At 32.3% G+C, this 27,493-nt stretch overlaps 3 protein-coding genes across 6 annotated transcripts in view; 2 read left to right on the top strand and 1 right to left on the bottom strand.

Moving 5' to 3' along the window:
- Positions 1–27,493, bottom strand: part of rdgA (retinal degeneration A) — a 133,277-nt gene that overhangs the window by 102,995 nt on the left and 2,789 nt on the right. For 2 of the 4 annotated variants that reach the window (XM_069052731.1, XM_069052734.1), the window contains exon 2: positions 25,259–25,357. In XM_069052731.1, the coding sequence (XP_068908832.1) occupies positions 25,259–25,357 (99 nt within the window). Of the gene's footprint in view, positions 1–25,258; positions 25,422–25,472; positions 25,747–27,493 lie in introns of those variants that run through there. The other 2 variants (XM_069052733.1, XM_069052730.1) reach the window with 2 other exon arrangements.
- Positions 5,134–12,396, top strand: LOC138134454 (adhesion G-protein coupled receptor G7-like). Its single transcript, XM_069052736.1, has 4 exons — positions 5,134–5,271; positions 7,458–7,524; positions 7,885–8,997; positions 10,315–12,396. Exons 1-4 carry the CDS (start codon positions 5,167–5,169, stop codon positions 12,183–12,185), a joined length of 3,156 nt encoding a protein of 1,051 aa, XP_068908837.1. The 5' UTR covers positions 5,134–5,166; the 3' UTR covers positions 12,186–12,396.
- On the top strand, positions 16,795–22,556 carry LOC138134455 (adhesion G-protein coupled receptor G6-like). The gene is made up of 3 exons (XM_069052737.1): positions 16,795–16,918; positions 18,986–19,058; positions 19,456–22,556. The coding sequence occupies exons 1-3, from the start codon at positions 16,829–16,831 to the stop codon at positions 21,903–21,905; spliced, it is 2,613 nt and encodes an 870-aa protein (XP_068908838.1). The 5' UTR covers positions 16,795–16,828; the 3' UTR covers positions 21,906–22,556.

The following is a 27,493-nucleotide window of genomic DNA, read 5'->3' as shown; positions in this document are numbered from 1 at the left end:
AAACTACAATCTAGTTCCTATTGTCAAATGTATTTTGTGTTGCGTTTAGACTTCGTCAGGCTCGTATTCTTACGTGAAACACGTTGTACTTTCACATTAAAAGACTACGGTTTGTTAAACTAATAAGGATAATTAAATACGGTAGTCTATAAATGTTTTGTGCTATCTGCTTTGTCTATGATCTCGTTAGATAAATATCACCAATTCAGGACTTATAGGTGTTGTAGTAGTGTAAACAAGTTAAACTAATATTTACCAAGCGAGCTGAAGTACTGAATCAACACCTACTCCCAAATTTCAGAAGCTGCCGAAAAAAATCGTTTCGTTAACAAATTAAATCGATTATCTTATCATCAGTCTATATCAGGTTTTTTTACAAATATAAATTCATTTTAGATTTAATCTACAGAGAAAATAATAATAATAATAAAGTACAGACAAAAGAAGTACAGATAAAAAAAAGAGACTTTCCGAAGCTATTAGAAGGTACAAATTAAAAATTTGATTATTTGGATTAACATAAAAATTAATTATACGCTATATGTATACAGGGTGTTATTGAAAGTTGTACAGATATTTTAACCACGAGCTACTGGCTTCATGTAGAACTCGGAAAAAATATTAAAAAAACGACATTTATTTTTTGAGCTACAATTTTTTTTAATTGCTTTTAGTTTGCTACGTTGTCCTACAACCTCGCAAGTAAAATTTCGGCACATTTTAAAAATACATCCTGTATATCATGTTTTATAAAATGTACGCCAATGCGAAGTAACCTATAGGAAATATGCTTTAAAACAAAGAAACCGCATTGGTGTACGTTTTATAAAATATGACATACAGGGTGTGTTTTTAAAATGTGCCGAAATTCTACCTACGAGGTTGTTTGACAACGTAGAAGACTAAAAGCAATTTAAAAAAATTGTAGCTCAAAAAATAAATGTCATTTTAAAATATCTGTACAACTTTCAATAACAGCCTGTATATTTTTCTTTACAAATCGAAATTTGCAGATGTAAAGTAGACATTTACCTATTACTACTAACATTTTAATGATCACGTTTTCTATAGTTATAGTCATGGTTTATTTGTAATCAATTATCAATTGTATATTATATCATTAAGAGTAGAAGTGAGTCTTTTTGTGCTAAGCCCAGGGATTGAAGACCGAGACGAAGTCGAGTTAAACTGTCAATATTTATCAATTTCACTTAAACCTATCTGAACAAAATTACAAAATACATTTAAATATTTTCTGCAATATTTTCACCTGTTCACATAATTGCATTATTAGTCACAAAACATTTATTTATTTATTTAAAAATAAATGCGACATATTAATATCTTAATTAATTTAATACACATATTTAACTACCTTGTCCTAATTAAATTTATTTAGCTCTATTGTTTCACTAAACCTTTCCTGGTATTGTTCTCCATTTTTGCAATATAGATGTATTCTTTTAATGTGGACATACACTGAGACGTTATTGTTAAAGTGCAAATTCATTTGTCTTTTATTTAATTAGTGTTTATTGCTTATTGTAACAACATGATATGAACACATTCTTGAACAATTTAAAAACTAAATAAGTCCAAACTAACAAAATAAATTCTGTAACAGATCACCTTTCATTTAAGCGTTATGGCACTTTGCACTTTAGTTCAATAGTTCAATATTGTTGAAAAGGGAAACAATTTTTGCCTATGGAAAGTGTCGTAAGAACTTTAGGAAGACCGGTGAAAATATATAGATTAACGTAGCAACAAAAATCAACCCATCTGCGGGTAAACGTATGTGTCTTCTCTCCCGTACATATTTTAGGAGATCCGCCACTTTGCGATTATTTATTTATAAAGTGTCTTCGACAGGGTGAAAAATTGCAGTCGTTGAGGAAACCTTACATTACCGACATTAAAACAAAACACAATTTGTTGCTCTCCCCCAGGAAAAAGTGTTGACATGCTGTTATAAACGATGACGTCACAAGCAATTTTTTAATGATGGATAATGAGGGAATGAACATAAAAAAAATTAAACAAAGAAAAACAAAAATAGATCTTTCCAATTCTTTCCAATTGTATATTTTTTACAAATTTTAACAGAAAAATATTTTTTAAATGGTTTTTACTTCAGAACATAAAAATTCATCACTGAATCTTACTTTCGCAATGATGTTTTCAATAACGGAGAATGGATATACAGCGCTGTTGCCTGTATAACACAGGTATATGCAACCAAAAGTACTTCCATGCATTCCAGAGCATCTGAACGTCTAGACTTGGACGTACGTTCAAAATCTCAAAGGCTTCTTTGATGTAAATAATTATTGATCGCACGGTATATAAAATTCTTCTATTAGAACTTTAGCATTGCGTGTACGTAATAAATAAATGTATTAGGTCTTTTTTAATTATCCTCAAGAGATGCTATTAAATAGATAAATGGAGTATATAAAAATCAATATTTGATAGACCTGATAAATGACAATGGACAATGAACAATTAACTAAACTACATTTAAAAAAATATCAAGAAGTTACAAGTAAGATGTTGACTTCGCTTTAATAATAAAGTGTGAAAATACATTATCATCATGCTGTGGAACTACTTTACATAACTGTCAACGCAAACACTACGCTACATGGTTTGTAAAATCAGACAAGTCTCAGTTGTACCACCAGTGCAATTTATTAGGTAGTTGTGTCACTTCTGTAATCACAGTCACGTACTAGAACAATAACACACTTGATATCATAAAATATGTACAAAGACTGCGAATTACTTTCATCATGAGTAAAACACAACATCGAAAAGTTAATTTAGAAAATTAATTTCTCGTGGTTTAGTACAAGGGAAAAGCTGACTTGCAATAAGAATCTTTACTGTCCCAGCAGAAGCATTTTCTAATTTCAAAGCTCATTTTTAACGACAGCAGTTACTAAACTGTTAATTTTTCTCCACGTTTAATGCTTTATTTAAACCGCCAAGTCCGTAAACTTATTTTATGTCTGTCTTATCGGTTTGTCTTAGAGGTTAGAGTCGTCTCTGAAGGAATTTTTTTTTATTAAAAAGAAGCGCATTGTAATTGATTAATAAGTACTGAGATAATATTCGGCTTCTGGAACAATCTTTCTTCTTGTAAATACAACTTAGATTGGTGTGGCCCGAGTTTTATTTTGTTTTCCGGAAGAAAAAGTAAACTACAGCCTCTGAAAATAGAGTGGATACTAAGTGCTATAAAATTAAACGTCCACGCGCACGTCATGCCACAAGATTAATCTTTATTTTGGTGGCGAAGTCATCGAGAATTCTAAGAGAAACTTGGAAATTATTTAGTTAGATGGTCTACCACGAAATACGTTTTATAGAGAGAACTTCCTTGTGAGAAAAAAAACTGGTTGACCCGGCGCATCCACCATTTTGCAACAACAGAGTTATTATTAGTGTCGCGGGACGTTCTTCTTACGTCAATAACATTGAACAACAAACAAAAAATTCTAGCTGAAATGAATAAATATTTCATGTTGAAACGCGACAAAAAATTTACCTCTCAAGTTCCGAACGTAATAAATATTTTAAAGTCCGAAATTCTTGCAAGAGAACTGGTCTCATCATATATTTACATATAAAGCATACTGAGCATTAAACATTATCGATTGGAAAGCAAGCATATGTCTATTACATGCTACAACAATAAACTTGTGTTTAAATCAATATCGGGGTAATGATGCAATGTTCGAGGAGATATTCAAGCCACAAGCGCAAGTTAATAAAACCACAATATTCACTTGGCAAGTGTGGGGAAATAACGAATAGTCGTTGAACCACATGCATGTCGGTTTTTCCACACAAACCATTTAAAAGGAAATTTATTGTTTTCAGAGAGGAGCCCAACCAATTTCAATTTCATGGATTAAATTTCATTACATTACAACTTCATTACATAATCATTAGTGTTCCAGTAGCAAGTTGTGTTCACAAACGCGTCAGAAAATAGTTAACCCAGAAATGTTTACCTTACTTGTTATTAAACTGCGTTATATGTAAACAGTTTGTCAAACTACCTTTGTGTCTCTATCGTAAACGCTTAGATACAAAGATAGAAAAAAAATTCAAACTGCTGGAGCAGTCATGGTTCGAAGAACCACAGAGGAATTTATTTTCGACAGTGAAACTGAAGTGATATAATACTGAACACCGTTGTTGGCAACTGGCAAAAGCACCCCTCTGCCATCATCAATCATTTGAAAATGTTGCGTTAGGTAAATAAAAAAAGAAACCTTTTTATCTGAAATATCGTTTCATCAGATTTATCTCTATGAAAATCTCTGTGTCAATCTAATTAAAATATAAACTTATCCGGCGGGATAGAAAACGATTGGTCGTAATTTTCACCGGTTTAATGACCTTTTAATTAAATCTAAACCTGAAGCAAATAAACAAAACGAAGTCACGGATGCTGTATGTTTGACTCATTTTAATAATACAGGGTGTTTTCGAAGTTGACACAGTTGGAACAGGAGGTACTATACATTATTTTTAAGAATTTTAGCCCAAATTTTCTTAGTAAAATGTTTGTATTAACGGAGATATTTGATTGTATATTTTTATTGTTTTCTAAAATTTTGAGTCCGGTCCTGTCTATTTCTCCGCTGTACTAGATTAATAACTGACGTGGCCCAGGATGGTGTTCTTCCGGAAATCGCGCATACATTATCAACATATCTGTGAGGTCATTATTTTCGTAATAACAAGCCATTTCGACTAATTAGATGACAACTCTAACAGTATTTTTGATTAACGTCCATGCTCATTTGATTTTTTTGTCAATTCTAATTTCTAACAAATCAGCGCAAATTTGAGCAAGACCGGTTTCAAAAATTTCAAAAAAAAATAACTTATTGTATCTCGATTGCCGTACACACATTTTACTAAGGTAATTTTGGCTAAAACTCTTTAGAACAACGCATACGCATACATGTTAAAAGGAACGCCTCAACTTCGAAACACCCTATAATAATTATGATCTCATTTAAATTAAGTCAATTGAAATATTTACCTTGCACCTACCTGCTTAACATGCTCAGTTTAAAATCTATGATAAGATAAAAAAAAATTGCTTGTTAAATATAAACACTTTAGACATTCAAAAACTGTAGAACTATGAACCACATGATATTGTGCCAGATTTATCTCCTCGTAACATTCTGTGTAGTGGAAAAATGTTACGCAGGTAATAACAGCATCCAGTACCATGCCGTAGCCATAGTAAGTAGCTGCACATAATCTCCTTTAGTTGCATTTAACAACATGTAGGTTCGTCATTATGATTAATTTATTCTAATAAGTCTCACTGAGAACTAGATAGATTTTCACATAGAATGTTGTTATTTTTGTACATACAGCATAAATGAGTAATTTTTTGGTACCTTGTAGAGGATTACAAGAAAAATATGTACGTTGTTTGTAGAGCCATTTATTTACTATTTGTTTGTTTACAGGGTTAAAATTCTACATATTATCAGTAAAAGTCATTGACATTTGTTCTCTTTAATTTTATTACACTTATTTTTGGAAGTCTACATTAATCTTCTTTATTCTAACAATTCTGAGATTACGCTATATTTAACACAAAATTAACTGACAATTCAGTAACAATAAGAAATGGATTTTTCAAATAAAAAATTGTATAGATACTTGTGATGTGCATTAGAAGAAACAGACAATAATATTATATGACATAACATCGAACCTGTCTAATTTTCAGAATAAATAATGACAACAATGAGATTTTTAGAAAATATGTACCAAAATATCAATTTTTTTACTGACTCTATTCTACATTTTTCATAGGTTTTTAATAGTTATTTAAACATTAAGGGAGGTAACTAATATTTACCAGTCAAGGACGTGTTTGCGCCCGAGCGATAGCGAGGGCTAGCAATAGAGTCCGAGACTGGTTGGCAAACGTCTTTTGTAAAAATTTTAATAATTAATATCACCCCTTTAATTCTGCGTCGCATCTTTCAAAATCTCTTAGCCATTTAAATTATGACAACAACATTACTGAAAATATAATCCTCATCAACTGACGGTCGCATTAACGCATTACTGTGTGACTAAAAAAATGTCTCCTTATTAAAATTAGCTCGACGGGGCTAAATGTGACGACATTGTATTTCGTAATAGTAGGTCGTGATTTGAATTTTAAAAATTTGCGTCTTGTGACTTTCGAAATAATTTCAAAAAAAGATAAACGCTTATTTTAAATTAATAATTAAGAAGATTGTTGAAAGTGACGTCCTTCCTGTCACAAACACAAAGCCGTATTAATTTGTGCTCACCAAAAATAAAAATAAAGCAAACGTTCATTTTGTAGTGACAATTAATTGTTGTTACAAACTGACTGAACGTGATTATGGGAGGAAAATATAAAAAACTTCTAGTGTTTTCTCTGTTTGTTCCCATTTGGTTCAGTTCTCTTTCAAAGTAGAGTAAAACTACAGGACAACGACGTAGTTTTTTCAACTTACCAAAAATTCTGGACAAACAAGAACTTACCTGAAACAAGAAAACAACAAATTACTGAAGGGACTATAAATCAAAGAACATGGACAAAACATTGCCCAATAGAAAATACAGGGTCATTATAAATGATTGTCCCATCGCAGTTGGCTTTGAAAACCCACATAAATTTGGGATGTGCCGCTAACTTCGCAACGTTAGACAAACTAGTAGACAAATTTACACTACCGCCAGCAGCGCTACCTATCGGCGATGCTAGTCTCACTCATGTTATAAAGCTTGCGGCACATTCAACTATGTCACGAACGCCTACTGCGATGAGACAATCATTTATAATGACCCCCTATAAATCAATAATCTTTCGAACATTTTCTGATAAATTCTCAAGATAATTTTATTTAAGAACAACAAAATTTATTAAAACAACTTAAAAATTCACTTTTTCGATATTTTGAAGTGTCTGATATTCATTTTACAACGATTCATCGAGCATCCAAAATCAACTCAACGTTTTCTGTTGTTGAAGCAGAAATCGATCTTTCAGTTCTGCTCGCATTTATTTTTTTGCATCTCCTAAACGCCGCAACCTAGTTTTTATGGTAAAACAGGAAGGATATTGATTGAAATCCGACATGGCTTTTTAAAAAAATGATAATTACAAAAGTACTAGACCATTCAATATCAAATTTTGCACATGCACTTATCAATGTTCATACTTAATTAGTAGTAGCAGTAGTACCGCCATTTGCTTTTATTTCTTAGAAATAATGAAGACTAACTATTTTTTAACACCCCTTCATATACACTTTTAGTAATTAACAAATAAATTTACATTTAATGAGACTCTTTTAAAATATAATCAGCAAAAACACATTATTCTTATTATTACGAGTATATAGCAAGAAACTGTACTAAAACTGAATTCGTAGTCTTTGCAGATTCAAGATGTCACAAAACCATTTTCCTATGAAATATCAGAAAAAATTGCACCACGAGGTAAATTAGAATTATCGTATATTTATTTCTACTCACGCACTAACATACACACACTTTATTAATTATTAAAAAAAAATTGTACTGCATTGGTGCAATGCTACCCTTTGATTGTTAAATTTAATGCATTCGATTAAAAAAAATACACATTTTCAGTGATTCCTGAATTCCATATGAAATAAATTTAACCATCATTATTCAAATGTGAAATAACTGGTATTATCAGAGATTATTATTTCTCATCCATACATGGTTACCACCTCATTTTACAAATTTGATTATTTACTGTATCTCCTGATAATACCACAGCTACAGTTTTTCCAACAGCAGATCTTAATGACTTTTGAATATTTTTTATTTCAGAAATTACTTCTTCTTACAGCACTGCAGAAACTGAAACAACTGAAAATGAGACTAATTTGCCAAATGAAAATTCAACAACAAGGGAAGCTGTTTCACCAACAGCTATTTTCCTGTCTCCCACTTATTCAACAACTATAATTCCGTCTCCACAAACATGTCCTACAGAAACAATTTATGATATTAATCATCGAGAGCTTACTTTTCCGGAAACTGAAAAAGGCTCCTGGACTACTCCTGAACAACTTTGTCTTCGTGATAATTACACTCCCATTATCAGATACTGTTCACGTTTTGATGGGTGGAGTTTAGCATATGGTAATTGTTCCAATGTAAAAATAACAGAAACGACAGCATCTTTGAACACAACATTGTTTGAAACAGATAGCATCAGGGCTGTTGAGACAGCCACTAGAATAAGTGAAAACATCCAAACATGGAAAGCTATAGATGTGTATCTTGTAGCAAAAATTATAGAGAAATTTTGGGGTTATAATAATAATCCAGATGATTTTTTTACAATCGTAAATAATGTATTAGACGTCAATAGAAGAGAACTTGTGCAGTCCCAAAATCTTTTAAACTCCACTGACACAATTTTGTACACTTTGGAGAACCTGACCCCGCTGAAATATTGGAATATCCGCTTATCTGGGCTACTTGTGCTTACGATTTATAATTACAACATCGGGGTAATGATTAAAAGAAATCCTCAAAACAAATCATTTGATATAATTTATTTAAATCAAACGAATCTCCTGCATTATCTCGAAAACAGTGATTTTGAAATTGCAGTTATAACTATGTCAACATTTTCTTATGACATTATATTGTTCAAAAACGACAACCTTTTCAACGGCTACCAAGATGTTGTTAATGGTTGGATTATTTACACTTCAAACGGTTATAGACAAATGAATTTTAAAGGAAAAATATATTTCAAACAGCCTCAGCATGATTTCCATTTTTGTGGACATTGGGAATATGGTAAAGACGAAAATAACATACCAATAAAGGGACGATGGAGAGATAACGATAAAGCTAAAAAATTCAAAGATGGGTTTTACGGTTGTGAAGTTGCTAGCAGGAGATATACCGGACTGATTTCTAAAACAGGTAAAGTTTTACTCCATGTACGTTAATTTGTTTATAACTGAATCTGTTTTATACAAAAAAATAGAAAATTGCATTTTTTATAATTAAAGTTCTGATCCAAAGAATTCATCCAGTCAATTCATCCTAGGCTAAAAAAAGGACAAAGTAGGACAATATTTAACCCGCCCATGAAATTTCCATATGAGACTAATAATACATAATAATTCGATGCTGCGACGTTGCAGAAAAATTATAAATAATAATAATGGGTATTACAATTTATTTGTCATATTGGGTGATTCAAAATGATTGTGGTCAAGTATGGCAACTAGGTGCGAAAATGTATGTGGCAACTGTGTGAATGGCGTAGAGTTAATACTTGTATGACATTTCATAAGCGTGCATTTGATTTTTTTAATTCCATTGCACATTGATTTGACAACTTTCAAAATTGCACGCCTATGAACTGTCAAAGAAATGTCAACTCTACCCTACCCACACAGTTGCCACATACATTTTCGTACATAGTTGCCATACTTGGCCACAATCATTTTGAATCACCCAATATTACAGCTTTCCTTACAACTTAGTAAACGTCGTAGTGAACATGCTTTGAGGGGGGAAATCTTCATGAAATTCTTCATAACAGACAACAAAATTAAATTTTAGAAAACGCATGCGAATTTTGGTCCATAGTCAACTTTGCCAATATTTTTTTAAATCTCATATTATTTTTTCAACGGTCGCTCTTTTCGGTTGTTTCTTATTTGTTAAAAGTATCGCTTTACTCTTGTCGCAATTGTATCTTTCCTTGTTTTCTACTTTTTTTCGAAGTGTGTACTCGTATCTGTCCCAATTTAACTCTCTTTACTATCGCCTATTTTTGGCTTTAAACAAACAATAGTTGTTGAGGTAATGGGTGATTCAAAATGACTGTGGCCAAGTATGGCAACTATGTACGAAAATTTATGTGGCAACTGTGTGGGTAGGGTAGAGTTGACATTTCCTTGACAGTTCATAGTCGCGCAATTTTGTAAGTTGTCAAATCAATGTGTAATGGATTTGAAAAATCAAATGCACGCTTATGAAATGTCATACAAATGTCAACTCTACCCCATTCACACAGTTGCCACATAAATTTTCATACATAGTTGCCATACTTGGCCACAATCATTTTGAATCACCCAATATATAAAACAAGAGCATCGAATATATGCACTAATTAGACGTTAACATTATTTGTCACACTTAACTGCATTATGTAATAAAACGGTGTCATCCTGTTGGTTTTCTAGGTTTTCATTTTAATTTTGTTTCTTTTTTCGGTACCACCAAAAGTCACTTATCCAAAAACATGCGCCCAGGAAACAATAAAATACTACAATCTCACTTTTCCGGAAACGGAAGCAGGATCCTGGACTACACCTTTGCAACTTTGTCTAAAAGAAAATTATAGTCCCGTGATGAGATACTGTTCGATCTATGGCACGTGGAATTCAACAGAGGAAATCGCTTGTTCAAATCAAGTAACACTAACGAATACAACTGAAACTTTGCATAAAACAATGTCTGAAACAAATGTGACGGCTGCAATTAGTGTAGCCAACGAAATAACGGATAACCGCCAAGATGAAATTAAAGCAATAGATGTGCACTTAATATCCAAAATTCTGGAAAGGGCGAGTAAAGACGAAATCGTATTTAAAAATCCCGACAAATTTATTGGGGTAGTAAATAACCTTTTGTACGTCAAAAAACAGGAACTTAGTTTGTCCCAAAAACTTCTAAACTCTACTGACACAATATTGTACAGCTTAGACTACTTACTTTTGAATACTGACAATATACACCTCGCAGTACCTAAAGTGTTGGTGTATACGGTCAATACAACTACAAAAACAAAGGGTGTGATGATTAAATCCAACAAAGAAAGTAAGAATTTTACGGCATTTGACGTTATCAGCTTGTATGAGGAAGATTATTTGGATCAACTCAACAACACAGAATTTGAAATTGCGTTTGTAATACCCCAAAGTTTAGTCAGTGCTCGTGATTATTATTTCATTACTTTGTTCAGAAACGACAAACTTTTCAATCAAGAAGACAAAATCAATATCAACAGTTGGATCATTAGCATTTTAATTCCTGGGGTCAAACATACTCACTCAACTATAAAAATATATTTCAAAGAGTTTGAGAACAACTTGTATCAAGAATGTCAACATTGGAAGTACGGTAAAGACAAAAATAACTTACCAATCAAAGGAAGGTGGAGTAGGGATGGTAATGCAAAAAAATTCAAACACGGTATCTACGTGTGCGAAGTTGATCACACCACACATTTTGGAATGTTTCTTTCCGACAAGATAGCAGACAGTTTTATTTTGGACTTGATAACAAAAGTCGGAATGGTTCTTTCTGTTATAGGAATTGTCGTAATTGTGTTAACAGCTGTGATATTTAAACAAGCGAGGGACAACAAGGCAAACAAGAAAATTATTTTAAACATCTGTTGTTGTTGGATATTTTTGATAATTTTATTTTGCATGACCGATAAAGTAGGTGAAGGTATTTACTGTATAATCACGGGAATTTTGTTGCATTACATGGTTTTAGTCATGTCTTGTTGGAGTTTAACTATATCTGTTACTAGTTATCGACGTTTCAAAATGATTTGCCATGATCATGTCACACATGTAGTTATGAAATCTTGTGTTTTTTCTTGGGGTGTTCCGTTCATTATCGTAACAGCGACTGCAATTTTACACTATGAAACTTATGACAAAAAGTTTGGCACATCTTCAAAAATTTGTTATCCGAAAAATAATTATTTAAAATTTGCAGTCTGTACACCAATTATGGTTGTACTAACAATTAACTTGATTGTTTATATTCTCATAATGAAAAGTCTGTTTTTTGGGAACCAAAACATAAGAAGAAATGTATCTAAAAATTCACATCCAAAGAAAAAATTAATGATTTTATTATTTTTCATGTTAGGACTTCCATGGATTTTTGGAGTGATAGGATTATATAAGGATGATTTCATGTATTTGTTCTGCATCGTGAGCCCTTGGCAGGGTGCTGTAATGTGTATTTTTTTCGTTGTTATTTCAGCAGAAGCAAGGATGTTGTGGAAAAAGAAATTAAACATATCAAAATCAAAACTAAAAGTAGAAACTGCAACGTATGTCACTCAGACGTTTTGAGCTAGCATCTAATAGTTTAAATTACTGTAATACCTTATACATTTTTCAAAATAAGTGAAAAACTGAAAACTAATTATTTCTCATTGTGGATTATTTAATATTTTGAAATTTCTAAGGTAGATTACGTTTGTTCAATTTTAAAATTAATGAGCTGCTTTATTTTATTTTTTGTATTTATAAATGCCAATAATTCATGTAAACTACTATTGTACCAATTTCATTTTATTTAAAACAAAAGCATATACAGGCCGACCCAAAAGTACCGCCTTTCCTGGAAGGTACGTCATTTAGGGATGTTGTAGAGTGCTGGAAAAATATTTTTTTTTAAATCCTGACCCTCCATTTAGGAAATATACGCAATTTTAAAATATAAAAAAGGCAACGCTGAAACCTGAGAATTACCTCTACCTAGAAATACGTAATAGCATTGTATTATTGAATACCTAGGCAACCATTTTGATGAGCTTGAGAGGTAACATAACAATCAAACACTTCAAGAAAAATGATTTTATTAAAATAAATGTTCAAAATTTTACCCATTTGCGTCTAAACATGTGTTGGCTCTTTTAACGATGTTGCCGTGAACGCGCTCAAGCATTTCAGGAGTCACCGTAAGAGTAGATATTGAATTTTTTTAACTGTTTTTCAGTACTCCATAACACTTCTAGATGACCCACCTTCAAGAACGTTCAAAAATCAAAAAACACACATTTTTCATTATTACTATTACGTACTTAACACTGTGACAGATGAGTCATTTGCACCACAATGGTTTTTGATTTTTGAACAGCGTTTAGTCGTTTTCAATGACATCCGTGCTGTCAATATGACAATATGTCACTTGCGTTTCAGTTTAGTAATTTTGAAATTCCCAATTTCGCAATTTATCTTGACGCGAGCAAATTGACAAACTCAAATTATTATCTATAATTTCCGACAAATCAAAGAAAATACGTAGTCTGATTCGAATTCCGAGGATGATTTTGTTTAACCATGTTTTACACCATGTTGGAGATGACTGAGTTCTTGTTTGTTGTTGATGTTTCACGAAATATAAATTTTCTTTTACCGTAACCTCAATTTCTTGTGACATTTTTTTTAATTAGTTTTGCTTATATTGTGAATACTGGTTATGAACTTGTGTGTACAATGGCCGGCAATAAAAACTAGCTATCGCTTTTCTGTTACGTGAAAATCCAAATGTGTAATTAATACTTTAATGACACTGACATTTAAATGATGGCAAAACTTTTTTTGCCGGCCACCGTACAATCTGCAACGACATATTATTAAAAATGACACTGACAGCATGAATGTCGTTGAAAACGACTATATGTATCTATTGACAAATACCACACAACTAAATGACGAACGGAAAGGTCATCGAGCATTTTAAGAAGAACTTCAAAACCGTTTCATTTCTAACTTCATTTTAAATAAGCGAAAAATACAAAAACTACTATTAAATGATCAAATTTAAAGGGACGACCATTAAAAATTCACAATAAATTTGTGATAAATAATAGGAAATGTCATGAAAAATGTGTGTTATTTGCACCACAATGGTTTTTTGATTTCTGAACAGCGTTTAGCTAATTTACTTTACCTTCTGGAATAAAGTAATTATTTAATGTACAAGCTGTACTGCGTAATATATACGCGTCCTGAGCTTTTAACGAAGTATATTTTACGAAAATAATATCAAACTGTAGAACTAAAAACGGAAATGAACAGTAATTATGAAAATGTACTACCACATTCGAACTAAAGTATGAGTTTATAAACAATAAATTGAAATAAAACTTTTAATTTAATTATAATTATTCATCAAGTTATAATAAAGTTAGGCAGCAATGTTGTTAACATGTAATTTTTTGTTTCTTATCTCTATAAACGTTTAAAGGCATTGTAACAATTTGAATTTAATCTAGTGAATGAATGAAATAAAAATTAATAAAAATAGAAAATCACCAAGCAAATACATAATAAGTAATCTTTGATTAAAAGAATTCTAGTGGTTATGCAACCAGTAATACGATTATTTTACGTCCACTGCTTTATTTATTGTAGGTCAATACGCATAAAAAGTACTCTTATTTTAATGTCTTGTATTTTTAATTAATTGTAATAATACTCAACAACTGTTTTTTAATTATTATTAAAAATTGTATGTTTCTTAATGATGAAATTTGACAATTAATTGGGTGAAATTGAAATGCATCACAATATGTAATCTTCAATAAATCTTCAATAAATGAATAAACCGAAGATGTAGTTCCAATTTAACGTAATTCCATCCCGAACGAGACGCGTCTGAAGGTTCTTATAAATCGAATAGCCGCAAAAACGCTTTAAAAACAGAGAATCACAAAACCTTACAATTTACCTGTTCAAATTGTAAAAAAGCTATGGTGGTGCAAATCGCACACATTTGGCATTACATTTATTTGAGTTATCATAGTGACAGGTCGGAATGACTCTTTACAATTTGAACAGATAATAGTTCTATTTGACCCAATGGCAGTGACCGTCAAATAACAGTTTTTGTAAAATCAGCGCAAAACATTGTGTTTTTAGAATAAAGTTTTTTCGCTCTGCGGTAGACATAAACCGATTCATTTTCAGTTAGTTTTATACCACTCCAAAAGGCAGGTGTTTACGTATTGATTCTGTGATTTGAGCTAAAATCTTGTGAAATGACACGTTTATTTTCGAATATTGAATACTCGTACATAGATGCGTTGTGTTGGCGTATGGTGAAGTGTGCGGGAGTGCTCCTCGAGCCCAGAGAATTTCCGTGCGACTTCTTCTTGTGGGGGTACATGAAAGACTTGGTATATTCGATTCCAATTGATACAATGGAAGTTTTAAGACAACAGGCAGGAAATGCTGTCACAACAATTCCCAATAACAGAGGAATGCTGGAATTTCATCGGTGGTTCCTTTAAACACTTCTTGTAATGATTAGTAATTACTCCGATTACTTCATGAGAATTTTTACGGATTACTACACTATCTTATCTTTGGTATGGGCGATTCATTAGGGTCAATTTAAAATATTTATTATTAAAATTATTTTCAGTAAATATCTACCATATGATTATCTTTTTTCTCCTCAATCCTTATCATTAGCAGCAGTTAGCCGCTGTGCAAGCTGTGTTAGCAAAAAAACAAGTGACAGTTTTCTTGCTTTTGTTTTTTGTTCTTTACTTATCGGCATCGGCGAAACAAATCATCCCCATAGGCGGGTAACGAAATGTTTGCCAAATCTTTCAATAATTTTAATTGGATAACTTCAAGGTTTAGGAAAAAATACATTATGTATATTTAAATACTCGTATATTGTTGCTATTAACGAGTTCAAAACATGTCTTATTTTAAATGAAAACATTGTTACTTTAACTATATAATACAAATACATACCAACTACTCAACTGTCAACAACTCTGCTTGGAGCAAATGCAAATTACTCTTGTAAATACAACCAGTAATACAGATGTATCTTAGTGGTTACAAATGCTTTTATAAATACATATCATCAACTTGTTTTAGTATATAAATAATAAAGTGCTTCAAGTATAATATAATTGTTAATACATACTGATTACGCCTTTTTTTCATCTCATCCGCCGTCCTACATGTTTGACTACTCAATGTTGTTTATTTAACAATAAAAAACTCATCGTGTTTGATTTATCGCGATTAGATACCTACATGAAAAAATATTTTCAAATTTTTTATCAACGAATTTTTATTACTCCTGTCGTTCATTTTGAACATTTTATTCACTACAATTACTTAAAAACTCAAATGGACAACAATAAAGGTAAGTAAGTAAGTAAGTAAACAAAAAAACTACAGCGAGCACATTTCCTCATAGATAACACCAACAAGAAATTAAAAAATGTATGTACATTTTTTTCACTCACTTGATTTTCATCGAATCATCAAAGTGAACCCGCCGACCGATTTTTGTCAGGCATAGCAAACTATACAATAAAAAAAATAAATTAAAATCACATAATGTAAAATACGCAAAGCAACTACGACACATGTAACAGCACATTGTTAAAACGCGATCTGGCAGAAGCAATGCCTGTTATGCTCGCGCTAAATTAAAGGGTGTCATACTCGTACTTAGATTAAAGAAGTAAAGGTAAAATATGTACTATTGGGGACACGGAAAACTGGGCAGATGTGTCATTCAGTTGTCAAAATTTCTAAACCATACCTTAGCTACTCATAACCAAGTTGACAGTTTTTTTGAAAATATCAATTATATTGACGGTAAAGATGCATTTACATTGACACTGTTTGAAATGACAATAACAGACTGACCAGGATTCCATGTCCTTAACAGTAAAATTTGTATTTCTGGTTCGATTAGTGAACGTGATGTGAAATACAACCATTAATATTGTTCGTAATTATTAAAATCGAGATAAGAATACATTTTCGTAAAATGAATTACAAAACGTTCTTTTTCGTGTTAATAATAATAATAATAAAATATTTCCTAATTGTTATCTTCACAGATGCATAAAAATTAACAATAAAATCTTTTTTCCACGATAATGATAATCAACAAAACGATGACGTATGCCACAAATACATAAAATCCAATCACTTCAGTGCTAGCTGTTATGGGTATCATAACCGTGAGACTGCTATCGATAGTAGCCGTTAAAGTATTTTTATTGTTATTGGTGACATACCAGTGCAGGGCAGACGAGGTAAAAACATTTCCTTTTTAACTTTGAATCAATCTAATGCAATAGAGAAACTACTAATATCCGTACTTCCAACACTGTTACACGAGCGACAAATTTAAATCTAATTAATTTCATTATGTTACAAATAAAAATATTTTGTAAGACATTTTCATTTTATAAACAAAAGAAAGTTATAGGTTATAGCATTTTTTTGTTTGTAGGTGGCAACGGTCTGTATTCCAATTACGTCATAATTACAACGCTGTGGGTGTTGTAGATACAATTACAAATTAAAAAACATATCGGTACTTCATAACCAAAAAAAAAAAAAATTATCACAAATACCTCTGTCATGTACCTAATGATTAATTTTCTTAAGAAACACATCGATATGAAACAAGATAAAGTGATAATTCTAAATTAATGACAAGAACCGAGACCGACGATTCTAAAATGTAAAAGAGTTCAATAATGCTTTAATAAAAAAAAAAAAAATAAAACTCATCATGTGGGTACAATTTTCCTTAAAGCTAATAGGTACAAAAAATAAATGTTAAATGTTGTACAACATAGATACTATCGAATTCATGAAAAACTAGGAGAGCAAAACGTCGTACTCTCGTGTTAAAAATAAATTACTCCCTAGAATTCGAACTATTAGGGAAATCACGTTTTTCATGTTGTGTGTAACTAGAATTTTCAAAAGTAATTTTGAATGCTTAAGGTTGGTTACTATGAATTGATATGCCGCCAGAAACCAAAATTGATTGTGCAACAGAAAAACATCTATCACTAAAGCTTATTTGACACGATGCTAAATTTTGTAGAAAATTTGTTAGACAATGAGAGAGACTCTCGATCAGGACCAATGAACGATCAGGATCATAGTCTGTCTTTGTCAGATCCTGATCGTTCATTGGTCCTCTCTCATTTACTAGTAAATTTTCTCAAAAATTTAGTATCGTGTCAAACAAGCTTTAGCGAGAAATAGAGCCATATGCAACTGTCACAAGGAATTCGCTGCCTTAGAGTTACAATATCTTTGTAAGTCACCAGAAACCACATAGCCTCCAATCTAACCAAATTTATGGCAACCTAGTAACGAATATCCCTTAATCATAGGGAGTAATTTATTTTTGACAAGATTATAGTTTCAACGTACTTTATTGTACTGATTACTATGTTACTAATGTCCAACATGTCAAGTAGATAACCTAAATGCGTTTGACGTTGGATTGAGCTGTCATAATGACAGACGTTGATATTTGACATTTTCATGTAGCCCAATTTACTCCAACAAAATTTTGCTATACTAGTTTTTCATGAATTTGATAGCACGTCAGTTTTAGAAATTTCGACACACTCAAAAAGTCCTTCCCAAGAATTTGTAAAAACTAAAATTTTATGATGTTTCATCAAAAACGGACGAAACTTTGTTGGAAATCGAAGTTTTTCTGAATTTCTAATTTTAATTTCATAACAATCATATTAATTAGATACTGCACCTCAGCACCTGATAATTTATTCATTTCCATTGACTCCCAATGACCCTTTACTAGATTTTCTACAAAGAAAACTAAAGAACTGAAATAAATTTCCGTGAAACGTGTTCAATCTCAAGTAGATATTTAAATCCATGGAATAATCTCCAACAAAAATTTTTTTGCTGTGCAATTCATTAAATCAAACAAATGAAAATATTTTTCCTGTCGAATATTCCTCATGTATTTTTATTTATTTATATCTATCTTATCAAGATTGTTTTATTAAAATAGGTTAAGTTCTGATTAGCTTACTTCTGGTCCATGTCACTCAATTTACGTTTCTTTTATCTGTAGGCGCCGATTATTTATACTCGTATTTGCAAACACAAAGCAAAACACTTTTCTGGTGACATGGTTTACCTTTTTTAAAATTACGTCACTCTTTAATCTGATAATTAATTTGAAATATAAGTGTCTGATAGATAAAATAAACTAAGCAAATATAAATTGTTGTTATAATTTAGAATTCAAATATTTTTATTAGCGAAAACTATACAACTTTGATGAAACATCGATTGACGTAATATTTATGTTATTTTTTCAGAACACCAGAACTCAGGATTTTCTCAACAACTTTTTCATAAAATATGGAAATTCTACCGATGACAAACAAACAGGTATTAAACTGTAGACATTTTTTAATTTTAACAGTCGTAATACATTAAACTGTTGAAAAATATGTATATGCGTTTGAGGAAAAAGATTTCCTTATTGAATATCACGAGAAAATCTCTTACTTCTGAAGCTCAATTTTTCGATTGAGTAATTCAATTGAATTTAAATTATGATGACGATGCGTAATAATTCATTGCATTCAACATCTTTTACCACGATTAAGTGAAAGTGTTGTTTACCTGTGTGTTAAAATCTTTTTTCACGTCCATATAATCAGTCAAGTTAAAAAGTAAATCTGATGCTTAAATCAATAAAAACCTCAAACTATTTCCTTTGTTTTCTTTAAGACCACCTGTGACTCGCAATAATACCATTACAATTTTGTTTTTTGGTTTTCAGTTTCAACTCAATTTACCACTGTAAATCCTTCAATAAAGAAATATGATGACGTTATCACAAGAAATTCCACCGATTCAGCTCCCCGTTTAGCTGATTCGGCAGCTTCTACAGACAGTTCAACTGAATCGTCTACTGTATCATCTACTCCAGATCCCAATCCTTCTTCAACAACTACCACCACAACGGAAACAACTTCTCCAGCTTCTACTACACCTGAACCATCTTCCACAACTTCAACTACACCTGAACCATCTTCCACAACTTCAACTACAACTGAACCAACTTCTACAACTCCCACCACTGCAACACAAACAACTTCTACAACTCCCACCACTACAACAGAAAGAACTACTCCAACTCCCACCACTACAACACAAACAACTTCTATAACTCCCACCACTACAACACAAATAACTTCTACAACTCCCACCACTACAATAGAAACAACTTCTACAACTCCCACTCGTACAACAGAACCAACTACTACAACTCCCACTACAACTCAATCAACAACTCTTACACCTCCGATTACAACTGCTTCATCGTCTGCTGAAACTTCAACAATAATTTCTCCAACAAAAAATTGTCCCGACGAAACAGATGATCATCTAACTTTTCCAAAAACTGAGGCAGGAACCTGGACTACCCCTACACAACTCTGTCTAGACGATAATTATAATCCTATTATAAGATACTGTTTTCCAAATGGTACATGGGATTCAACAGAAGAAGGAATCATTTGTTCGAAACAAATAACAGATACCACTAATGCTTTGTACAATGCAATGTCGGAACCAGACGTGACAACGGCAATCGACGCAGCTAATGAAATCAGCAGACAGAATCAAAGTGAATTTAGAGCTGTCGATGTGTATTTTGTAGCAAAAATTTTGAAAAATGCCAGTCAAAATGATACGTTCAACTCTACGGATAATTTTGTGGGCATCATTAATAACATCATGGGTGTCAGTAGAAATGAACTAACTCTATCTCAACATCGTCTAAATTCCACGGACACAATTTTATACAGTTTGGACCATTTGCTTCTAACTTTTGATAATCTGAGACTTACAGTACCCAATTTGCTTGTGTACACGATCAGTACCACAGAAACAATTGGAGTAATGATTAAAGCTCACGGACAAAACAATGACTTCACTTCGTTTGACGTGATAAGTTTAAATGAAGAGAATTACTTAGATCAACTGAATACTACGAATTTTGAAGTTGCATTCATAATCCCTCAAAGTTTCACCAAAAACCATGATTACTACTTTATCACTCTGTTCCAATCCGACAGTCTTTTCAACCAAGAAAACGCCATTGCCGCTGTTGGCAGTTGGATCATCAGTATTTTAATTCCTGACGTCGCAAATGGTAACTCCACAATTAAAATTTATTTCAAAGAGATTCAAAAAAATTTGGACCGACCGTGTCAACACTGGAGATACGGTAAAAGCGAAAACAATCTCCCAATCAAAGGAAGGTGGAGTCGCGACGGTAATGCAAAAAAATTCAAAGATGGTTTCTACATGTGTGAAGTCAATCACACCACGCATTTCGGAATGTTAATTTCCAATACTGTGCCAGACAATTTTGTCCTAGATTTGATCACAATCTTCGGAACAATCCTGTCGCTGATAGGAATTTCAATAATCCTTGTGACTGGTTTAATTTTCAAACGATGGAGAAACAAAGCGAACAACAAGATCATTTTAAATGTATCTGTCTGTCTGCTACTCTTGATAATCTTATTCTTCGTCTCTGACGCAGTCAGCGAGGGCACTATCTGCATAATCGTAGGAATACTTTTGCACTACATGATTTTAGCCCAAACTTGTTGGACCTTGACCATTTCCTTCTCAAGTTATCGACGCTTTCACTTGGTTTGTAACGATCACATCAGCCACGTAGTTTTGAAATTTTGCGCATTTTCCTGGGGTGTTCCGTTAATTGTCGTAATCATAACCGCAGCCATAAACGTACACACCTATGACAAAACGTCCGATGCCAAATCATCACAAATTTGTTACCCCAAAGGACCCTATTTAAATCTAGGAGTGTGTCTACCTATGGCCATCATCTTGGTAATAAATTCAATTGTTTATGTGCTCATAGTTAAAAAATTGTTGTTGACAAAGCTCGATATACGAAAAACCGTAACGAAAAAATCATGTTCTTTACAAAAATCTATCATTTTGTTGTTCTTCATGATGGGACTTACTTGGATTTTTGGACTTCTTTTGGTGTTTACAGGTCAAGAAGTATTTGTGTATTTATTTTGTACTACCGCTACTTGCCACGGTTTTGCAATTTTTATTTTTTACATTTTAGATTCAACAGAAGTTAAGCAACTGTGGAAAAACCAAATATCGACTGTAATGAAAAAAGCAAGTCGAAAATCAAAATCTACAGAATTGGAAAATAACACAAGTGAATTCGTTACGTAAATAATTTGTAGCATCTAAATAGAAGATTTCTTGTATGTATAAAAAAAATCACCGACCTGTCATCTTTCTCATCCTCGATCGCTTCTTCATTATCATCTCCATTAGCGCAATGGATATCTTCTGGAACTTTCAGAGTGTTTTTATTTTCCGTAGTCATTTTATTCTTTCAACTGAGACAGCACTTTCAGTGACAACACCGTCAACGTTTCTGAACGCTTTTACATTATAAAAAGAGCACATCACCGTTGTCCTTGTACGTAGTAACTTAAACAAGATTAAGACCCTTAATGCCCTCTAAATCTTGTTAAAATGTGATGGTCATCGTAGGTATTCTAAACATGATTAGGTCTAACTTTGTTCCGCCCATGTGCCGTGCACTTAATTGAATGAGACAATCGATGGTTTTATAGATTACGTATTTACATAACGTCCAATTAATGTAATATTTTATCGACTTTCGAATAACCCCATAATAGGATTAAGGCCCAAAACTGCTATGCCAATAATTTATAATTACAATTTAGGATGTGTCATAACGCAGAATTATTTAGACTGATAAATAATTTAATCCTAATTATAAGTGCAGATTGGTAGATACAGATTTTCTGCAATTTTTATACCTGTTTAAATAAAAATAAAACTAATGTTTTACACCCTTTTTATTTTTCTTAAATAACGAGATCTAATTTTTTTTTCTTTACGAAAACTTTTTGCTTTGACAATTTTACGAATTGAATTTGAGCATTTTTATTCTGATTAGGCCCGAGAGCTTTAGCTCGAGGGTTAACGTTTGAATAAAAATGCCCAAATATCAACGAGTAAAATTGTCTAAAGCAAAAATGTTTAAGGGAAAATTGGGAAATTTCTCAGATATAGAAAATTAGGTTATGTTATTTTTGACAAGATTAATTCCAGAATACAAACTTTAACGTTAGGTAATTATTTATTTATGATACTGTTATTAAAAACAATTTAAGAATCTGACAGGAGCAGCATGCAATTTTAATCACATTTGACAGATGACAGAGTAGCAGAACGTTTTAATCGGGATAAACATTTTTGATTGGATGAAAGCAAGCGCTCTGATTGGCTGAACACGCACGTTTGAAGTACTATTCCGGATACGAAATCTTGACCAACATTTTTTAGACATTTCTAAAAAAAATGATGTAAACCAATCATTAGTGTCATTAATAAATGACAATTATTAAATAGTTATTTGTATCACAAGCCAAGGCCCACAAGTGCGAGCACTTGCAAGACATTTTCTAGCCGTGTAATACACAAAAATTTTTCGGCCGACAATTTATTTAAAGCAAAATATAATCATTTTTGTTAAAAAATTACCAGATAGGGAATTTATTTTTCTTTCATTAGCAACAAAGGATCCACGAAGCGACAGTCGCGACAAAAGTCAATCAATTCCTCAAATATTCAAAACCGTCGTCGTCCTCTCTTGTATTTACTATTTTAAGACGTCGCTTGATCGTCATCAATATTTCACACTTTAAAAATTGTACAAAACCTCCACATGACATTGACATTTTGTGCTGCCAACCTAAAATCTTTCATTAAAAATTCCTGTTGCGCTTTTCTTGCCTAGGCAGGGAAATGCTAGTTTCCAGAGGATTTAGACGAATGGAAAATCAGTGTTTCTAGACGGAGGTCCAAAAAATCAAAAAATTAGTGTCATTAATAAATGACAGTTATTAAAAATCACTTTGAAGTTTTTCTTGTGACATCAAAAAAGCAGGGAAATGGCATTATCGAGTCAAAAGTTGGGTTATATTCAATAAAGGCCAGTTCACACATATTTGTCAGTTAAATGTCAATTGTGGCCAAGATTTCGTGTCCGGAATAGTACGTGGGGTTTAATCAGTGTAAAAATTACGAACGCTTTATGGATTCAGTTCGTAAGTTATTTATTACACAAATATTTATAATAAGCGAATATTTTTCACACGCGAGAGTAAAAGTCAGTTTTTAAGATACAAAAATCAAAACAAAACAAAAATCCTTAGGTAAATAATTTTCGAAAAATTTTATAAGGAATTTTCATTATGAACCGAATTGAAGTCGGAAAAAATGTCTTCAGGTTCTAGTGCGGAAAAGTCTTCACTGTCCATATTTAAAAAGCACAAATCAATAATGTATTGTGACTATTTACTATGCAACCAATTATACTACAAACCTGTCTAAAATTGTCGAAATATCGACTAAAAATGTCATTAATTCAAGCAAAGTATGTAAATTGATTTTTCTGACATTTATTAATCAGGTAACAGGAACAGGTAAGGAATGATAATAATTTACTTTAATATAGTTTGTTTTTTAATCAAAGAACCACGACCTGTTGATTTAGGTCAAATATAAAATTTTACTAAATTTAGGGAATTTAATGATATCTGTTGGCTATACCAGCCAACGCCTGTCATTTTTAATGTCCTTGAAAGTACGTAAACTCGCATCTAAAATTTGAACGTGTTATTAAAAATGCCTCGCAAAGTAAGACATTTATTAAACTTTCAGCTTGTCAGCTCTATTTTAGTTGTAAATTGCGGTGTTGTGGTTCTTTGATTAAAAAACAGACTGTAAATAATGTTCGAAATGTCCATCTTTACGTTCTACACAATTTGCCAGCCTATTATGAAAACCTTGAACACCATTTCTGATGAAATTATCCGATCTTTGAGTTCTTCAATATCATGTCTCATTATTGTAAATGTTATTTTTTTGGTGCCCCAAAGGAAGAAGTCATTTGGGGACAAATCTGGCCAAGCTGTTGGCCCAAATCTTCCAATCGAATCTTCCCTTGAACGTAAACAGATGTACTTTTAAAAAATAATATTGACCTATCCGAGAATTTTTAAAAATATTCGACAATTTCAACATTGCTGATTAGTTCCAGACTTGACATCCACGCTGTATATTTTACCGAATACATTTAATTTTCACTTGTTCGATAAGATCGTTAATGCCATCAGCTCCATGAAATTATCTTGCACGGAAACATCTCCCCTTTGCACAGTGTCAAAACTCCCCGTCCCCACCTTGTTCAAATAAAAGCAGCAAACTGTTGCACTGCAGTTGCAACAAATTTATAATTACTGAAACAATAACAACCGTTCCCTGATGTGTTCGTATATGGCTTCCGGTTAAAGTGAAACTATAAAACACAATTAACTTGGGAGCTGCAGCAGTTGGGAGCACAATAAATGATTAGATTTTTACGTATTATTGTCGATGTTGAAATGAGAAAAGTAAACTCGGGCGTAATTGTTTAGCGGAAATGGTTTCGAGTTTTAATTAATAAACTGAGCATATCCCCAATTCCCAGACAGCATTTCACATACCTGTGCGATTCATACCATCGATGTCTGGTCAGTCGCACCGGAGGATGTGGATCCAAGACACAAAATTTCCCAGTTGGAACCTGGCCGCTTTCGTTCATTCTACAAATAAACGAAAAAAACTGATTAACGAGTGACGGTATGTTTGACATATTTTTGATTTTTATTTTGAAGCAGTATCTGCGGTTACGTTATCTTGAAAAAATCTATTACGGACCTGGGTCGCAGCTGCGGCTACCACATCTGCGGTTAATAGTTCGTTGCCGGTTCACGCATCGAAGAACTCTTTCCTGTACATAGAGTCATACAGAAAATTGTGTAATGCACTGGGGTTCATTCAGTTTCGCAAAAGTAAGTTGTACTTCACAGCGCGGAATTCGAAAAGTGCCGGTTGAAAAATAATGATAAAAAACAACAAAGGAAATACGAGCGGTGTTAATTACGCCCATAAAAACAAAACAATTCAGTTTAGAAGGAATAAGTCGCACTCAGAGTGAGTAAGAGATGCGCGCGCATTTCAACACGTGGATTTGGAAGGAAGGAGGAAGGGATGAATCAGAATGGACAAACAGACTTGGGAAACCACACAAAATCGATGTATTTGTTTTCTGATTAAAAAAATTGACGTAAGACAGAACAGGTACGCTGTTTCTTGTTGACCTTTACAAATCGCATCGGTATTGAACTTGAAACTATAAATGTTTAAAAATAACACAATAAGGTCAATAGTGTTTGTTAAATCACATTGGTTGCATTTTATCTAATTATAACGCAACTTAAGATTGCAAAAACGAATAAAAATTCACTCCTGGATGGTAACAGACATATTTTTCAAAATTTGATGACGGGGGATTACATTTTGTCACCTTGAAATCGCGTGGAAATTCCTCTACTGGTATTTGACATTCAGATGAGGATTCTGCGGCTCGAAATAAGTAGAAAGAGATGTACAGTGCGAGACACGGAATTTCGAGCATCACTGTCAATATACTGTCAAAAAATGTAAAATAGGCTTAACATTATTAACCTCAATTTTACCGTTTGCCACGATTTTGATTGACATGCGATTGACAGAAAATAAATTTCAAAATTTGACTTTTGAATGTCACGTTGACAATAAAGAGTGATTTACATCGCAATTTTTTGAAGTGACAGGAAAATGATGCCCGAAATTCCGTGTCCCTAACTGTATGTGAACACTTTTACAAGGACTGCTTTTCTACAATAATCTTCCAAATTAACCAAAAGAAATGTCTTATTTATATCTACTAGTTTAAAAAAGGAATTCCCCTTGAAATAAGATAACGCAACCCTGACAAAACGAACAAACCTATATTAAATTTAACCTACGTTAAAGCAAGGATTTGAAGTTGTCCTTTAATTTTTAATAAGTGGATAATACATGCTTATCTCTGAAGTAACAATTAAAGTGGTATAATAAATATAAAAAAATATTTGTTACTTTGAGCACCACATTTACTGTGGAGTTTTAATTATTACAGAAACTCAAGGTAAATACAGTTAATTATGCGTCATTCCCTTGGAAACTTGTAAGATGCAATGTAAACTGCGTTAGAATTGCTTTACTTGTCTTCTGCCAGTTTTCTGAAAGTGGAACACATCAAAATTGTTGCTGGAAGTTGTGTTTTAAATTCATTGTTAAAGTTGCAATAACATCTTGAGCTGTCAGTCTGCGCTGACACTATTATTTAAAAAAGGAAATAACACGAAGACCACATTTCGTTTCGACTTTGGCAATGGCACTAAATAATATCTGCTAATGGGATACCGGTTAACCTCCACCCATTTAATGACGCACTCAACGTTTTTAAATTGCAATCTTAACAACATTTTCGTGTAGTTGTACTTCTTACATTACATTAATTATCGAAAATACCAGTTTTCGGGTTTATAGTTCAGGAACTTACAAACATTGCGTTTGTATCAGTAAGATACCACAAAGGAAAATAACAATAAAAACGCAAACTTTAAGCAGTGCTTTAAGTACCGTAATAAATTTTATTAACACACGTTTAAATAGGTAGGTATTGTTTATTTTTTATTTTCCCCGATATTTAATTCTATTTGTGTTTTTAAATGAAATAAAAAACGTTATTTATTATCCACACGATTAAACCATGTAGTAAAGATTATAACAAATTTGTAACATCGCTTTATTCGGTTTTATTACATTTCAACTTCAAGCTTTTTGCAAAAATATTTTTCTTGTTAGTGCAG

Source organism: Tenebrio molitor, chromosome 7 (assembly GCF_963966145.1).
Source record: "Tenebrio molitor chromosome 7, icTenMoli1.1, whole genome shotgun sequence".
Lineage (NCBI taxonomy): Eukaryota > Metazoa > Arthropoda > Insecta > Coleoptera > Tenebrionidae > Tenebrio > Tenebrio molitor.
The sequence above is the reverse complement of the archived record's forward strand: the minus strand, read 5'-3'. Positions and strand labels throughout refer to the sequence as shown.

Bases quoted from the DNA above. Each gene is read 5' to 3' on its own strand.
- LOC138134454 (XM_069052736.1), top strand. From the start codon at position 5,167: ATGAACCACATGATATTGTGCCAGATTTATCTCCTCGTAACATTCTGT. The intron at 5,272-7,457 runs GTAAGTAGCTGC...CTGAATTCGTAG, and splicing joins AGTACCATGCCGTAGCCATA to TCTTTGCAGATTCAAGATGT. The intron at 7,525-7,884 runs GTAAATTAGAAT...TTTTTATTTCAG, and splicing joins AGAAAAAATTGCACCACGAG to AAATTACTTCTTCTTACAGC.
- LOC138134455 (XM_069052737.1), top strand. From the start codon at position 16,829: ATGGGTATCATAACCGTGAGACTGCTATCGATAGTAGCCGTTAAAGTA. The intron at 16,919-18,985 runs GTAAAAACATTT...TTATTTTTTCAG, and splicing joins ACCAGTGCAGGGCAGACGAG to AACACCAGAACTCAGGATTT. The intron at 19,059-19,455 runs GTATTAAACTGT...TTTGGTTTTCAG, and splicing joins TACCGATGACAAACAAACAG to TTTCAACTCAATTTACCACT.